This window comes from Ceratotherium simum, chromosome 1 (assembly GCF_057802395.1).
Source record: "Ceratotherium simum simum isolate JZ-2026a chromosome 1, ASM5780239v1, whole genome shotgun sequence".
NCBI classification, from domain to species: Eukaryota; Metazoa; Chordata; class Mammalia; order Perissodactyla; family Rhinocerotidae; genus Ceratotherium; species Ceratotherium simum.
The window spans coordinates 17,696,913-17,715,170 of record NC_141900.1 but is presented as its reverse complement, the minus strand read 5'-3'; the positions used below and the strand labels follow the sequence as shown (position 1 = coordinate 17,715,170).

Here is an 18,258-nt window from a genome sequence, read left to right as displayed (position 1 = left end):
TTTTCACTAGACTTCTCAATGTTTTTACATAAATCAGAGTAGACAAACTGATATTTTTGTCTAAAATATATTTTATATCTCAAGTCATTTATCAATGTGAGTCTATAGCTAGTCAGAATTGATTAGAAATGAAAAGACAGATGACAAGCCTTGATTGGATTTGGTAAAGTGCTAAAAAATACTGACATTTTCATTTCTTCATTCTCCTTTGCTGATATTGAAGTCCCTGAACAGTAAAAGCAAAGTCATGCCTTTCACTCTTACCCATCCATCCATCCATCCATCCATCCATCCATCCATCCATTTACCCATTCTTCATTCAACAAATACCTGAGAATTATATTAAACCCTAACAAGGAGCCCATAAAGTAGTGGACCGAAGAGGTATAGAGAGCTACAGTCAACAGTGTGAGGTGGCCTTTAGAAAAGAAATTGACCTTAGGTAGGAGTGGAACTTCTAAAAGGAAGGTAAATATTCCACTTCACTTGGTCATATCACACCCGGATACTCAGTTGGCTTGGGGTAATTGTCAAACTAGCATGTAGCACGTGTTTAGAGGAAGGAACCAGATTGCTGAGGAAATCTGAAATTGTCCTGTGAACAAAAGTTGAATTAACTGGTGATGTTTCATATAGAGAAAGAAGATTCAGGGCATGTGCTATAGCTATTTTCAAGTATTTGAGGGCCAGAAAAGCAGAGTAAATGTGTTTTTTGTTATCCTGAGGAAATAGAATGAAACCAGCAGGTGAAAGCTCCACAAAGGAAGATTTTGTCTGAATGTAAAGAACTTTCTAGAAGTCACAGCTGTTCAAAGACTAAAGAGCTTCTATGGAAGGTGGTGAGCATTCTATCACTAGACACTTTCAATTTTAGCTTATTTGGGATTGAAAAGGGAATTCAGTATTGGAAGTGTATTTGTACTAAAAGAAAAAAAGATCCATGTTTCTACTAGGTAAGTTAACAGGATTGTGCTGGTTACTTTTCGTTTGCTCCACCAGACCCATTCTCCATCCTGCTCTGTGTCCTGGAAAGCTAGCCTTTGTGGATGACATCACCTGGCTCCCTTGACCTCTGGCTTTCATTCACACTTGGCCACTGGACAGTTCTGAGAAGTGATCAGAGGGTGGGAAGAGCGAGCAGACTCTGTTGAGCAGCAGGGTTCTGGCAGTTCTTACATCTCTCAACTCCAGCTCCTGCAAGGTGGCCTCTTCCCTTCCGCTCCAGCATTCACAGAGCTACTTCACAGCATTCACACTCCTGCTTCCCCCTGCTCCTTTAGGCCCAGGATGCTAATGGCTTCTCACTGCTGCTAGTCATCTACCCAGTACCTCCACACCCTTAGCTGATTCTCTTAATTCCCGTGCATTTTTTGTAGTTCCTCCCATCAAGAAGTCGAGTCTATTTGCAACCAGGTCTGGCTTTGCAAGTTGTTTTAACCAACAGGAAGTAGAAGAAATGATGTTGCAGGACCTCAAGAGCCTCGCAGCTTCTCTGCTCATTCTCACGGAACCCTGAAACAACCGTGCTGTGAAGTAGCCTGGGATGAAAGACCCTGTAGAGAGAGGTCCAGCATCTTGGCCAAGCCTGGCCCCTGGCAGACCTGCCAGCTGATTCATCAGCCAAATGCAGCTGCTTGAATAGACAATGGAGACAACTCTGCTTATAAATACAGGATCCAGAATTACATCCAAGTGTGCTTTCTGTTTCCTGCTGGGAAGGTGACGGACACAAAGTTCTGTGGAGGGACCCTGGCTGCGGACTGGGGCCCAATCTCCACTCTCTGCGTTTTGCCCCTGCTAAGGTAAGTAAGGGCTCCTTTCTGAGATCCCATGGGCATCTCTTCCTAACAGATGGAATAGAGCACAGCCCCTGTGGTTCAGCCCCTTCTCGAGTGGCAGAGTGGGGAAGATGGCCAAACCAATGTCTTATTTTCCTATCTCGTTGAGTTGTGAAAACAGCTTTAACATGAAAAGAGAAAAAGTGGAACACATTATTATAGACTTCTTTGAAGAGACATCCCCTAACTGCAACTTCTCTTCCAAACTAATTTCAAGAACTGTGAAAGTTTTAGTCTATGGGGATAAGTGGAAAGACTTTGGACCCTGACATACAATATAAGACAGAAAATGTTCTCCCCATGTTTTTGCTCCTATAGTTAAGGACTGAGGTCTGGGAATAACAGAAACCGATTTTCATGATATTGCCCATGGAGTGTAAGGTAAAAAAAATTCTGTCTGTCTTTTTTATGCTTTCCTAGTATTTCTCTTTTAAAATTATTAGGTAAATACTGAAAATGAAAGAAATATTACCCACAAGCTCACTACTTTTAGAACAATTTATAAATGTAAAAAGTGTTTCCCTCTTCACTCTCCCTCTCCCCGGAGATAACTAATGTTAACAGTTTGGTATGTATTTTTCCCGACTTTGGCCCACACTAATGTTGCATTTTCATTTTTTTCATGTCACAGTGATGATTGTAAGGCCAAAGACTCATTTTACAACAAAGAAGCATTTATAAGTGAGGAGTTTTGGTTATTTTAATATTTTGAGAGTTATTGATATTCCAAACTAATATGATTAATTTTAAAGTTTTGGGAGACTATAAATACAACCAAAAGTAAAACTAGACCACTCATCATTTAACATTTCTTGATGATTTGGAGGTAGTTAAGGATACGAGGATTGTCCAGAAAAATCATGAGTATCCATTGTGAAAAAAAGATTCTGAGTAACTTTCTGATTGTACATATTCTACGTTCACTACACTTTGTGTACATCAAAATTTCCATTTTGATCAAAATCCTTGTCCAGAATATGATTCCTTCCAGATTACTACCTACAGATCTATGCTAGATGACCCAGTGCCCTGGAGTCTAGATCATCCTGACTCCAGAAGAGTTATTTGCATGAGAGGACAGAGGAAGAACCATGGATTAGGACAGGGTTTTGCAACCGCATCACTATTGATATTTTGGCCAGAATAACTGTGTGTCATGGGGGGACGTCTTGTGCATTACAGGATGTTTAGCAACATCCCTGGCCTCCATCCACTAGATGCCAGTTGTACCCTCTAGTTGTGACAAGCAGAAATGTCTTCAGATGTTTTTGTCCCCAGGGGAGTGGATATAATCACCCCTGGTTGAGAACCACTGGGTTAGGAAAAGGGGATTTCAAGGTGACCAAAGGCAATCTTAGTTTGTTCTGATTAATGAAGAATGGATGCTCATTAACGCCCTTGGAAGTGAAACCACACAAGAGGCTTGTTACATGGCAGTCCCCAAAGCACAAACCCAATTCCTACTTCTCTCCTCAGTGATCTCATATGTGGTTAAATTGTGTCAACGATAAATTGAAATTGGTATCAATTCTACCAGGAGGGTGGAGAATGACATTGTTATTGTCAGATTGGTGGAGTGGATAAAAGAGTAGTTAGAACTACCATATGATCGAGCAATCTCTCTTCTGGGTATATATCCAAAGGAAATGAAATCTGTATCTCAAAGAGTTATCTGGACTCCCATGTTCATTGCAGCATTATTCACAATAGACAAGACATGAAAACAAACTGAGTGTCTGTCAACAGATGAATGGATAAAAAAAATGTGATCAATCTATCTATCTATCCCCCATCATCAGAAAATATTTGTAAAACATGTACACATGCGTGATGTTTGTCTGATCCCGTTCATCTATCTATCATCCTATCTATCTATCTATCTATCTATCTATCTATCTATCTATCTACCTACCTGCCTACCTACCTACCTATCCCCAGGGGCTGGAGGTGGGGGAAATGGAGAGATCTGGGTCAAAGGGTACACACTTTCAGTTGTAAGATGAATGAGTTTTGGGGATCTAATGTACAGCATGGTGCTGACTATAGTTAAAAATATTGTGTTATGTATATGAGTAGATCTTAAGTATATTCACCACAAAAAGAAAAAAGGTAACTATGTGAAGTGATGGATGTGTTAATTAACCGAATTGTGGTAATCATTTCACAATGTATACGTCTATCAAATCATTACTTTGTACACTTTAAATATCTACTTCTATTTGTCAATTATAACTCAATGGAGCTGGAAAAAAAGAACAGATACCTGTTATTCTTCTTATCTTGTCCTCTGTATCTCCAGCCAATTTTTCTGCTGCATCTTTTAGCTGTTTCACTTTTCCCAATGTTTCCTTTGTCAGTCCTGTAGTGCTTGTCTTATGTTGAAGAATAGCATATTGATTTTTTAGCTCAACAAACTCCTGTAACAGAGTAACACTCCCATCATCAAAAGTATTTATAAGGCAAATACACATGCATGATGTTTGCCTAATACTGTTCATAAAAGGTATAAGAGGAAACCATAATCCAGTCAATATGCTTGAGTCACTCTGATATTTCTAACAGGGCTTTTATTTGCACGGTTTGTTTATTTTCAGGTTGAAAAAAATCTCAGCTTTAGTTAATTAAAACTTTGTTATAAAATATCAGTCATTATTCCATGTTAAGGCGACTCTTTCTGAGGCACTAATTGTCTTGAACTATGTTGAGGTGAGAGGTACAGAGGACAGAGCTGACCCAGTCCTGTCCTTGACAAATCTTTGGTTCAGTTGGGTCAAACAGTTGCACGTGCAAGATGAGGGACGGAGTGAGTGGTGAAGATTTAGAGGCAGCAAGGATACATTATTTGGTTGCCACAAAGGTAAGAGAGAAACGAGGTAGGAAGGGAAGTAGAAGTGTTAGTATGAAGATCTCCCTTAGAATTAGAATGGAAATCTTTGGGGTGAGCCTGTGTGGTTGACAACCTAGAATGTTAAACAGATGAATAAAGGCAGACCCAGGAATGGAATATGGAAGTAGGCAGAGGGTGGGCAGAAATCACCTTTCTCAACCTCTGTTCCATAGAAAATGTTCTCAACTCCCAAGTCAGTGGGAAATTCACCCACATTAGGAATAAAAAGCAAGAGAATAGACCAATTGTAAAAAACACTTGAACACTTTTCTTTTGTTTAAGCTACTATATTAATGTGACCAACCAAAGATATCCTGCTAAGAAAATGAGTTGATAGGTTCTTTCAGCAACCTAAATTAATGGGCCATTTTCCACAACTGTTTAATTAACTCACTCTGATTTTTGTAACTTGATCTATTCTCTTTGGCAGGTGATTTTCACTTCTTGTTTCCTTTACATGTTATGTGACTTAATTAGAGTAAAGGGCAAATACCTACAATATAGACTAACGACATAAATTGTGAAAGTTTGGAAGTTCAGGAAAAATTTAACCAGGACACCACTAAGAATCCTAGGGTGAGGAGATAGGGGAGTAGACTCTCCAATATGATTTGGCCAAAGGGCTTCTATCTTCTCTGGAGACAGCTCTCCACTCCAGAGAACCTTCGTGCCCATAGGGATCCCTACATACACCACTGAGCATGGGCCAGCACTAAAGGAAACATTGATAAATGGTACAAAAATCTGGGGATTATCCAGATTTTTGTGGATTTGAGGATTATCCTTCAAAGGAGCACTGTTCGTCTACTCTTGGTGGCAGTGGTAGGACTAATGACCTCCTCAAGGCCACCAGCCTGGCGTTGGCCTGATTCAGCCTGAGCTTTCACACGGGTGGCTTGGTCTCGATTGCTTTGTAACTTGGTCCACAGCCGGGAAAGTCCATCCTTCAGGGCTGACTGTTGCTTCGCTAAGTCCAGCTCATTCTTAGTCTCCTTGGCTTGATTTTCAGCCTGTTGTTGATTTAAAGACCAGAAAACAGAAAATCTCTTTATGTAACAAGAAACAAACAAGAAAATAAATAATATAATTGCCCCTCAGAAAATAAGCTAGGTATAAAGGGAAAGAAAATGATTCCATCGCTTTTTCTGTTCCATTCATAAAAAGAAGTTATAATAAACTATTTCAGACATACAAAAGGGTCTAGAAGAAAACAGACACATATCCATGTGCCCACCAGCCAGTGTAAGAAGAAAGCATTGCCAGTGACCCAAGGCCCTCAGGGTTCCACTCCCCATCATATCTTCTCTCTCTCCCCCTAAAGGTCACCACTATTCTAAATCTAATATTTGTCATTCCATGTACTTTGACATGCTTTTTATGATATCCTATGCAGTATTTCTAACAATATACTGTGTTTTCTATTTTTTAACTTTATAGAAATATATCATACTGTATATTTCTGCAACTTGAATTTTTTAATTCAAAATATGCTTGTACAGGTCATCTAACTTAATTTGCACAGCTCTTGTTTATTCATTTTTACCAATTTAAAGCATTCCATTGTTGGAATATACAACAGTTTATTTTTCTATTCTCTGGCTCATGCAAGTGGCTTCCAATTTTTTTTCCTTTACAAACAATAATGAACGTCTTATACCTTTTTCTTACTTCAGTGACTATACTTGTCATATCTAGGAGTCCTATTCAAATATTTTCTACATCTGACTGGCCATTTGTTACCTCTTGTCTCTTGTTCTTTGGTCAAGCTTTCATACCTTCTTTTATTTCCTTAAACACAATAAATATTCCTATTTTGTATTCTACAACCAGTAACGGTAATATCTGCTGTCTTGCATTCTGATTCTGTTGTTTATTCTTTCCTATGATTCTTGCTTAAGGAAATTTGTTTCTTCATGTGTTTTGGGGGAATACTTTGAGGCTTAGTTTTAAGGTACATTCCTCCGGAGGGGATTTCTGTTTGCCTCTGTTGGCATCTGAAGGCATTGCCAACCCAGCACCACTTTAAATGACATTTTTAGCTTGGATTGTTGGTGCTACCCAGGTAGTGTGAACTCTAGCCCCAAACTCATGTGAGAGCCAGCTTGTGGGGTTAGCAATTAGTGAAGACTTTCCTCCTCCACCCAGAGGCAAGTGTCTTTACTGGCTCTGGCTCTCTCTCTCTCCCTCTCTGTCACTCTCTGTATGTGTATGTATAATAGTATAACATTTCACTGGGGTTTTTGCCTTTTGAGGTCCCAGCTCTATGCAGGGATCTTATTCCCTCCTTGCGTGAGCTTTGTATTCTGTCTGTAATGCATGGTGGCCATTTAAACCAACAGCTCGACCACATCAGGGATTGGCAGATGCCCACTGCCTGCTGTCAGGTTCATGCTTGATTACCTTTCTAGTTTATGCTTTCCTGTCATTTTTTGGCCTCTGAGGATTTCCTAAATTTCTTACTAATTCACCTATGCATTTAAAAAATTTTAAATATCTTATCTAACACTTTCAGCTTTTTTTCTACTAGGAGGGTTTCTTAGGGTACTGGGTCCACCATATTTTGAGAAATGGAAGTCCCTTCTAGTGCTCTCAGGCATAGGAGTTTTCCTAGAGCAGTAATCTGCAAACGTTTTCTGTAAAGGGTCAGATAGTAAATATTTTACACTTATGGCCCATACAGTCTCTATTGCAACTATTCAAATCTATGCCATTGTAGCACAAAAGCAGCCATAGACAATATGTGGCTGTATTCAATTAAACTTTGTGACTTTGGATACAAAAAGAGTTAGTGGGCCCATTTAGCCCATGGGCTGTATTTTGCCAAGCCCTGTTCTAGAGTACATGCCTAGAAAGGGAACACCTGGAGGCCTTCTTTATTCTTCTGCTACCCTATATATGCATCCTCTTTGTATCTAATCTTTTTATTTCTTAGTGAGCTACTTCCTGTTCTGTTGCTTTCTGCTTCTCTTCTCAAGATGCATGTATTTAGATATACACAACACAGCTGAAGAAGAGAGACTGAGTAACTCACAATCTTCTGGGAAGAGGATGTGCTGGAGGATGGAGCCTTGGAGGAAGAGACTCACACGCCCTGGGACTAGGTCCTGTCCTGTCCTCCAACTGCCAGGCTTCCTCTCCCGGATCCATCACGTGGGTTAAATCATGGCCTTGCTTCTGCCCAACTCTGGACGGAACCCTTTCTTTTGAGTAAGATATTCTTTCAGTCTTAGGATACTCTGATGAGATTTTATGCAAATTTAGTTACAATAACCTGGCAACAATTAACTTTATTTCTTTGGTTTGTGAGCTTTAAAAAGTCTATTACTTTCCTTGGTATCAGAAAGGATAAACTCTGGCCTCAAATCTACCATTAACTAGCTGTGTGACCTTAGGCAAGTCACTTTACCTCCTTGAGTCTTAGTTTCCTCATTTACAAGCTGGTGGCAGTGCCTGCTTCTTCCCCCAGGATTGATCAACAATGAAATGAAATGATGCTGGGAGACCTCTGTAGAACATTAATTAAATGCACAATATTACCACAATCTTATTTTATCCTCCTAGTAATCTCATCAGACAGGTAAGGCAAGCGTGACATTGGCATACATAAAAACTGTGCTGCTTTCACACTCAAAATCTATTTCAGGTTAGTTTCAAAGAAGATAGACAAATACCTGCAGTACATTCTTTTTTATTTTTGTTATCTTGGCAGTCAGCTGTGTGATGGTAGAATTTGCCCATCCTTGAGCAATTTGAACTTGTTGCAACTTATTCAACATTTTGTCAAGATTTAATAGAACATTTGCTGCTTTCCTACGGTAAGATATTAACATATCAGATTAGACAAATATACAATTATTCATTTATTTCACCTTGAGAGTTCATTCGACTCAACCAAAAACTTTATTGAATTATTTATAAAGTAAATTTAAATTACTCTTAAGCAAGGCAAAGTGCTGAGGTCTTCATTTTGAGAAATAGGTATACTTAAATGCCAAGAAAAACACAGATAAATGCATACCCAATAGATACAGATTTTGCCAGATATGGAAATGGAGGATACTGTCTTGTTTCTTCTTAATTTGTCATAAGCAGAGAGGTTTGGGGGATATAACTACCAAGCTTTGGACAAAAACTATCCTCAGCCAATTCCAGTGCCCTAATTTCTCAAACTTAAGCAACACTCTCTAAATCCTTATCAGAGTGGGGGTGGGCGAGTCAAGAGGCTCCACAGAGGGCAAAGAGAACTAAAAGGCCCTGCATGTTCAGGCTGTGTTTATTCAGGTTTATTTAAGCTTCACTGACATTCCAGCCGCCCAGGGGCCCAGTCAGAGGTTAAAATCACAAGCATTCCAAGTGATAGTCTATTTTACAGAAACAAGCTCACCTCAAGTCAACATTCACCAGATACTTAGATCTATGGGCTCAAAACCACCTTTGGAAGAATGTACCAAGTGAGTGAAATGTCAGACAGACCTTTGCAGAGGCGTAACTGCAAATGCTTGTGCCCAGAGCAAAAATAGAGATACTGCAAAACATCCCCTTCCCCATCCAACCCATCCTCTCCTCCCAGTGATAATCTCTCTTTCTTTTTTCAAAAGACTATTTTTTAGAGCAGTTTTAGGTTCACAGCAAAATTGAGAGGAAGGTACAGAGATTTCCCATATACCTCCTGCCCCCATACATGCATATCCTACTCCATTATCTACACACCTCGCCAGAGGGTACATTTGTTACAGTTGATGAACCTACATTGACACATCATAATCACCCAAAGTCCACAGTTTACATTAGGGTTCACTCTTGGTATCATCCATTCTATGGGTTCAGACAAATGTATAATGACATGTATCCATCATTATAGTATCATATACAGTATTTTCACTGTTGTAAAATTTCTCTGTGCTTTGCCTATTCATCTGCCCCCATAACCCCTGGCAACCACTGATCTTTTTACTGTCTCCATAATTTTGCCTTTTCCAGAATGTCCTTTAGTTGGAATCATATAGTATGTAATCTTCTCTTTCTATACTTCTTTCCCTCCGGTTACAGTGGGGGTTCAGGAGCCTTCCCTTCTCATAACACCCTCCCCCAATATCTGTACTCTTTGTTTTTCCTTTAGATTTTCAATGTACATAATATAAATTTAGAAAGTATCGAAAGAAAAAATATAAGGAATGGAAAAATTTATCAGTAATCCTACTACCCTTTGAAATATTGGCATATTGTAACATTTTTGTCCCACGAAGTTTTTTCTTTTCATGATTGAGATCCTTTCCATGTACAATCTGTTACCTTCTTTTTAAAAGCATTAACATTACACTGTAAGAATCTCTGCATGTTATTAAACATCCTTCATCAACATCATTTCTAATAGCTGTGTGATTGTACTGCACTTACTTAACCTTCCTAGCTTTAAATATTAAAACTGGAAGGAGTTGGACATTCAGTTGAGTCTGGTACAATTCATTTATATAAGTGGATGATGAGACAGTGAAGGCAATTCAGGTCTCAACTCTGCGGGGCATCCAAAAATGGGGGTGGATGTTGAAGACGCTACCATCATCCAACCTACCCTACGACCCTGCCCCACAGCACCCCATGTTCATAAAAACATCAAAATGGCTTTCCTTTTTGCTTGGCTAAGTCAACAAGAGCAAAAGGAAGCAAGAATTAGTTAACTCTGTGTACCATGTGTATCATTTACTCCTGTATTATTCCTGCGGCACTAGTGTTCATTTCCTCTATTCCTCACCACCATATGTTTTTAGTGTAATCTTTTTCTTTTTTAATTTAGATTTCCAAAATACTGCTCACTATAGTAAATTTAGAAAGTACCCAAAATAGGTAAACAAGAAGGGAAGGATATGCAGATATTCCCACCACCTGTTAAGATATTGGCATCTAATTAGTACGTGGCATTTATTGGTATATGTTGATATCAAGAGGGAACAGATCACTGGGAAGGCATTCAGAGTCTAAGGAAAACAGGAAACAAGCATCCTAGCATGCTGCCTTCCAATTTCCCAGCTTCCTGGGGCACCTCCACACACAGCTTAGCCCTCAATTTGGGCAATGAAGTATTGGAGAGTAATTTCATTTGACCGAGCTCCTAAGGCAAATATTTTTCAGACGGCCTTTTAGCAGATGGCCTGTTAAAGCAAGATGAGAACATTAAAACTGTACTTACTCAGCTACTTTTGCCTTCACCAAAACCCTTTGGGCTCTATCTGCTGCTTTATTTAGCCTGTTCTCTTCTGTCCTATAGTCCTCACAGAGTTGCATAAGTTTACGTATTTTGTTGAGCACATGGGTTAGATTTTGTGATGTTATTGGTAGGTGGATGTCAAGTACACGGTTTGCAACCTTCTCTATGTCCTCTGGAGGCACGTTTTCCTCTTAAAAAAAGAAGGTGGGTCTTAGGTAATTGTGTCTCCTTATCAAACACTGTATCTTGTAAATATAACCACACTGAGTTCTAAACCAAATGCACCTGCATTGGATTATGTATCTCTAGAATACAGGGATTAGATTGTATATGTCCCATCGAGTCTTCTTCGTCCTCCATTTTCCCTTCTTTCTGAAAGAAACACTGCTGATGTAGTGCTGAGTATGTGCGGAATGAATGCTTGTTAGAAAAATAAAAACTACGGTCTTGGGATATTGTGTATGTTCTACAAAATGTCTTTGCAAGAACCATTTATTTAAGTGCAGATTCAAAAGCAATTAAAATGTTTAGATGCCTGTCATTAAGATTTAAACACAATGAAGGAGACAATGGGGCAGCACTGAGTTTGGACTCTACAAAACTCCATTCTAATCCTCCATGACATTAAAAAGGCTCACAATGTTCGCTCATCTGTGTAATCGGGTAACTATACCCGATGCTACTTCTTGGAGGCCTGTTCTGAGAAGGAAATGTGACAATACAGTAAAGGGCCATATGACTAACATATCCTAAGGAAACTTTTAAATACATCTATGCTCTGCTTTTCAGAAAAATAAAGTTGGCTCCCTTTGAGAACTACAGTGGAAGATGGACTGTTAGATTTGGGGTGATAACTCTTTGTCACTCTCTGGCTCCTTATTGAGGCACAAATGCTAAGTCCCATGGGGGAAGTTAGAGAAGAATTAGACACAGATCTGATCCTCAAGTGGGGAGATATAAGTCATTCTATATGAATGCTGATCGCATAAAAACAGAAGTGATAAATATAAGACAAAATGATGTGTGGTCCAGAGGGAGGAGAACATAGTTCGGGAAGAAATTTGAAAAGATATTTAAACTGGGCCTTGGAAGACAGCAGAGATGAAACTGTGGAGATGTGGGGTGAAGGGAGGGGTAAAGGTATTCGAAGCTGAGGGAACAGCCCAAAGCAAAAGCTCAAGGTGGAAGAAGCAACAGTGCCCGGCTCACTCTAGGTGGGAGAGTGGGGTGTCTAAATGGGAAGAGCGGAAGTTCGGAAAGGCTGGGAGCAGATCACACAAGCCCCTAGATGTGAGGCCGAGGAAACTGGACTTTGTCTAGGAGGCAGCAGGAGCCATGGATGGTTTTTAGCATTTGAGTGACATGACATGAATATATATCCTTTTTGCAATCATCTTTACTTTAGCTATTTTGTTTAATATAAAAGGAATATTTTACTTCCTGTAATGTTTTTGAAAAAAAGTGACAAGAATTTTTTTTGTGAATAAATTAAAACCATATTTTAAACAGAATCAAGGAGTCGGCTCTTTAAAGAAATAGTAACTCTTTTTATTTAAAAAAACTTCTAATAAAAAGTGAATTTAATTTAACCACATATTCAGTCATCAAACATTCATTGCCATGTATTATGAGATTACAAATGCAACTTTTCTTATATGGGAATTTCAGGGGAAGTGGCACATGACTTTGTTAATAAGGAATTCAGATCACAAGGAAAATATCAAGATGGTTAAAGAAGACCTGAATAGTGTGGCCACCATACAAGGTGATCATAATTTTATTTGGACTTTATAGCAAAGAAAAGAGGAGAAGCAATGGCTGGGTGAAGGGCACTGACTCCTGCTGACCAAGGGTCTTGGGACCCCGACCAGAGAAGTTTCTTTTATGAAATAGAATTGTTCTCTATGCCTGGTCTAATTTTTGTTGTAATAATCTGGACATAGTTGTTTTTTTTTTTTTTCCCTTAGGTTAAAGTGAAATTTCTATTAGAGATGTATTCAATAGCAATGAAAAGTAGGACTAATAAGGAGCAGACTCTATGACCCAGTGAACTAGGTGGAAAGCTGGTAGAACCAGCTTTCGGAACCATGGCTAGAGCTCAAGGACGGTACTGAACCATTTTCACACAACGGGGTCTGGCAGCTTTGATTTTGTTTTTGTTTTGGTGCCTAAATTGCCTTGTATCTGCAGAAATAGCTAACATGTTCCTAATCCAGCAGGTCCCGGATCCCTGTCTAGTGAGTACCAATCCATGTAGCTAACTCATTGAAAATTTGCTTTTGAACAAACAATGTCCAGTAGACTGATTCCACCCCCACTCATTTTTACTGACTATTTTGGTCATTTTTACTGATTATTTTTACTGCTTAATTTTTTTCTTATCTCAAAAATCAGGACTAGAAGCTGCTAATACAATTTCTGAAAACACTAAGATGGAAAAAATACTTGACCACAGGGGTCTCTCATAAATATTAAACAGATTAATGAAGTAATTGGGAAGATTGCAATAGATACCCCAATTGTCAATTAATTCATGTGGAGAGTGTTAAATTACTGAATTTGGAAGATGGCTACAGAAAAGAAAGCCTCTTAAGATTAATTCCATATAGTGTTGTATCCAAACTGCAGTATGAGCAGAAAGTGAGGTTTCAGGTCAATTTCTAGCTGTACTATTTGATTTTTATCTTTAAAATAATTCTCTGAAGTTTCAAACCTCTCCCAACACAAGGCACAATGAGGGATAACAAGTTCATAATTATAATAATAATTCATATTATTATAGTTCCTTTTGGTGAGTCACAGAGAGCAGACAGGAGATGGAAAATAGCTAATAATAGTAGCCAATATTTTAGATGCCACCTCACTATAGTTTTTGATATACTAACCAAAAATTGGCATACTGTGATCTCATAAATTCCGTCAGCAGAGAAAATCGTGGAATCCTAATATTAGAGAATCTGATAGAGTCATCATGCTGGAACTTTAAAAAAAAAAAAATAATAACTTTAAACACCAAGTTTACTTGTTTGGAATTTCAACCAAACTCTAGAATTTATTACTAAATTAATCTTATACAGAGAGCCATAATTATTTTGGTATAGAGTTAATATTTGGGGATTATTTACATTAAGAAATTTTAAATCAAGGAGAACATCATGATTCTGATTTGGGCATGTCATTTCCAATTAACGTAATTTGGAATTGGTTGTGATGTTTGAGTATCTATTGTTTTTAAAAAAAGAAGAAACAAAAATTAGTCCTAATATTTTTAAAAAATTACCTAACAAAAACTTTTTCAGTTTTTTGATTAAAAGATTCATTTTTTCTTCTTCAGATTCACTTTGGGTTTTCATATTTCTCACTTTCTCACTTAGCTGTAAGGCACTGTTTTTGGAGACTTCTGCCAGTTTACTTATATTTTTGATCTGGAATAAGGAAAAACGACAATGAGGAAAACATAAAATTATGCACATTCTGTGATGTTTAATTACTTAGCCGGACCAAAGAAAACTGTCACTAAAAATGAAATAGAAGTCTAGATAATGAAACACTAGATTCATTTTAAAGGACTCGTTTAAAAGGTGATATTATTTGTTTTCATTATGTTTTCTTAGTAACGTGAATTTATCTCTTAAAGCATTATTAGGGATCGAAATTATTATTTGAAAACAATATTGATCTAGTACTAATGACTTGTCCCCATACAAATCTAAAACACAAATTTTGTTTTAATGAGACTGTAGCATTCTATAATATCAACAAATTTCACGCAAATTACTTAGGACTACTTACTGTGGTCATTATGTTTAATAAGTTAAGAGCATTTTCTTTTATGTAAGTTAAAAGTTACTTTTCTAAACATTCTTCAAATTCAAATAATGTACTTTCTTTGAAAGCTAAAAAGAAAGCATTCTTCCTTTTAATAAATGAGCTTGAACTCAGAGCAGCCTACAAAGATAGATTCCAAACACACTGTACACTTGGTGGGGGAATGATCAGACTAAAAGGCTTGCAACCTAGAAGTGCAAATTCCTAATTGTGTGACTTGAGAAAGGTCATGGACTTTTTCTTGCATTTCTGACAAATTAGAGAAAGAGAAAACACAGAAAGCAATAGGACAATATCACCAACAAGTTGAGCTGTATTGAATAAATTAATTGTGACAGAAGTAGGGCTAATTAGGATCAAACATAATCAGGAAAAAAAAATCCCCTTTATTTCTGCACAAAAGGAGCCTGCTTAATTTGAGTCATACAGATTGTGTGAAAAAGGATTTAATTGTCCACATTGGCAAATGACAAAACAAAAAAGAAACATTTATGTGATTAAAAATATGTAACAATTTTTTGAGTTGTTCCTTAATTCTCTGGAACTTTTTAAATTTTAAAATGGATAGCAGTTGCTAAGAGAGTCGGTCTTAAAAGTTCTCATGGCAAGAAAAAAAAAATGTATCTATATGTGGTGATGGATGTTAACTAAACTTATTGTGCTAATCATTTTGCAGTAGATACATATATCAAATCATTATGTTGTACACCTAAAACTTATATGTCAATTATATCTCAATAAAAAATATAAAATGGATAGCAGTAAGTAAGAATGCATGGCAGTAAAACGAGGATTCCAGAAATAAATACTCTGGACAGGAAAGCACCAAATTATACAGATGAAATCTCAGTGTAGACTAGTTGATGCCATATTCAGAAAGAAAGAAAGAGATTGCTAAAGTATGTCACTCCGAAAACATCTCTCTGCAATCCATCCGCTGTCACAATTGACTCTTGAGAATTCTCTCACAATCTTTTCTGGCGCCCTTCCCCCTCTATCAAGAGGAAAATAGCACACCATTTCATCAACATGCCAACCCCTGCCCCCGTCCTTTTCCAGTTCTCCAGTTATGTGCTGATGAAGCCAGATTCTGCTAATATGTATTTCAGGGGTTATCTTCTTTATATGGCACTGATTTTTTTTTTTTAATTTTTTGTTTATTGCAGTAACATTGGTTTATAACATTGTAAAAATTTCAGGTGTACATCATTGTACTTCTATTTCTGCATAGATTACATCATGCGCAATAGCTTCACACAGGATTTACTTAAATGGTGTGAGATTTGTTATGCTCACTGCCGTATTCCCAACATCTAGATAAACGCCTGGCACAGAGTAGGGACTCAATGAATATCTGTTAAAGCAATGAAGAATGACATAGAAGTGAAAAACCACGTAGCGATACAGAATTATGACTATATAAAGAAAAATTTTCACATTTACTACATGTAGGGATATTTTCCTGCTTGGCTAATCAGAGGCTTGCCCCAGAACTTGGATTCTGGAGCATGTAGAGCAAGGGCACAGGACTAGCTGGGGTTCAGGCCCACAGAGGCGAGGCTCATGGAGCAAAGTGTTGCTCTGTGTGTGTGTGCACATGCGTGTGTGCGCACGTGCATTTGCACGTTTGTGTGCGCACGTGCATGTGTGTGCAAGTGCATGTTTGCACGTTTGTGTGTGTGTGCGTGCACGTGCATGTATATTAGCTGTGGTTCTCACTCCATTCCCGAGCTTGGCCCTCCATTCTCTTCTCGATTCTGAGACCCAGATGTCTTCACATAACATTTCTTTTTTGTTCAGGAGTTGGTTTCTGTTGCTTGCAAACAAGAATGCTGACTGATAAAATATTCAACTTATGTTGGTTAAAAATTCAGCCCTTTAAGAGCTTTTTCTTCATCAAAGGCTCTATGTATACTGTCAAAAAAGGAGCAAACCATCATCTTGTTTTTAAGGTGAGTACAGTGCATTCACAGAATATCTAAAATTGCCTTCACCTTTTCAAGATGAATACAGCGTATTCACAGAATACCTTAAATTGTATTCACCCTTTCAAGATGAATATAATGTATTCACAAAAAAACCTAAAGAAAACTAAGTAATTAAAAATTATACTCATTTATCAATATGACTAGAAAAGTAAATGAAATCATTTAAAATTGTTAGAAATTCAATTATCAGGTACTTAACTGTATTATGTCTATCAATGTAGGAAGGAGTTCAAGGCATAAGGGTATGTTCCTATTAAAATATTTTCTAATATTAAAGTTTGTATATTTAGTAGAATTTCAAATATGTCTTTAAATTTATGAAAAATTATTCTTTACTTTGAGAGATCTATAGTTTTCAAACCTTCAAGGCTAGGAGTCTTCACATTTCTATGTAGTGTTTGCTATAAAAGAAACATGTCCACACAGTCTATATCCTACAAACATACACTTTGAGTTCTTTCTCTTCTCTCTTTCTCTCCATACACGCACACACACATTCTCTCTCTCTCTATATATATACACACACACATAGTGCATATGTATGTGTATATATGTACACACATATATGTAATACATACAATAGAAAATATGTCAATATTCACATCTACTTCTAAATCTACATTTATATCCATATCTGTATTTATTCTATGTTTCCAGGCATAAGAACACCTAATATCTAGAATCTATTCTTTCACTTAGAAGCTAAACGGCGGTTTTTAAAATTTCAAACGGTTTGCTTTTTTTTATTACTATGCCTTTACAAATACAGCAAGAGAAGACGTTATTTACCTGATTCTTCAACCCTTGAACCTGATTGCTCGAATTATGAATCACGGACCCTGCTTCCTGAGCTCTCTGGAGGGCGTTCCTCGAGAGGGTGAGGGAGCCGCGACAGCTCGGGTCACCACAGGACGAGACCACGCAGGGCACGTCCCCGAGTTCTCCACACACCTCACAGGAGAAACAACTTATGTGGAAAAGCAAGTTGTTGGCAGAGTTTTTTCTAATGCCATCCAGGCCCACTGAGGCAAGGCACCACTCTATTCATATGCATTTTTTCAATAGCTGTTCACGCATACTATGTGCACGCGACCCATTAAATGTTTCCTAGATAACTGAATAAATATCAAAATCATTTGTTATCAACATTTGTGGCAATCAACGTCATTTTTACACTTACAGTTTTTTTTTTTAAAGATTTTATTTATTTAATTTTTTCCCCCCAAAGCCCCAGTAGATAGCTGTATGTCATAGCTGCACATCCTTCCAGTTGCTGTATGTGGGACTCGGCCTCAGGATGGACGGAGAAGTGGTGCCTCTATGCGCACCCGGGATCCGAACCCGGGCCGCCAGCATTGCAGTGCGCGCACTTAACCACCAAGCCAGAAGGCCGGCCCTACACTTACAGTTTTTGGGGAAAGTAGTCAAACATCTAGCATTTCCATTTTTTAAAAAATAAAAAATTATCTTTTACTTATAATGAGGCAGGAGGAGTAAATGTCCATAATCTGT

At 37.9% G+C, this 18,258-nt stretch overlaps 1 protein-coding gene and 1 long non-coding RNA gene across 2 annotated transcripts in view; one reads left to right on the top strand and one right to left on the bottom strand.

The window, feature by feature from the left end:
• The window catches only part of LAMB4 (laminin subunit beta 4), a 111,279-nt gene that overhangs the window by 686 nt on the left and 92,335 nt on the right, over positions 1-18,258 (bottom strand). Inside the window, 6 exon segments of the mRNA XM_087437110.1 lie at positions 4,102-4,255; positions 5,562-5,735; positions 8,397-8,535; positions 10,913-11,120; positions 14,211-14,355; positions 17,536-17,697. Of these exon segments, the coding sequence (XP_087293236.1) occupies positions 4,102-4,255; positions 5,562-5,735; positions 8,397-8,535; positions 10,913-11,120; positions 14,211-14,355; positions 17,536-17,697 (982 nt within the window).
• Positions 911-17,606, top strand: LOC147918147 (uncharacterized). The gene is made up of 3 exons (XR_015553693.1): positions 911-1,802; positions 16,559-16,710; positions 17,516-17,606. It is a non-coding gene; the product is annotated as an uncharacterized LOC147918147 (long non-coding RNA).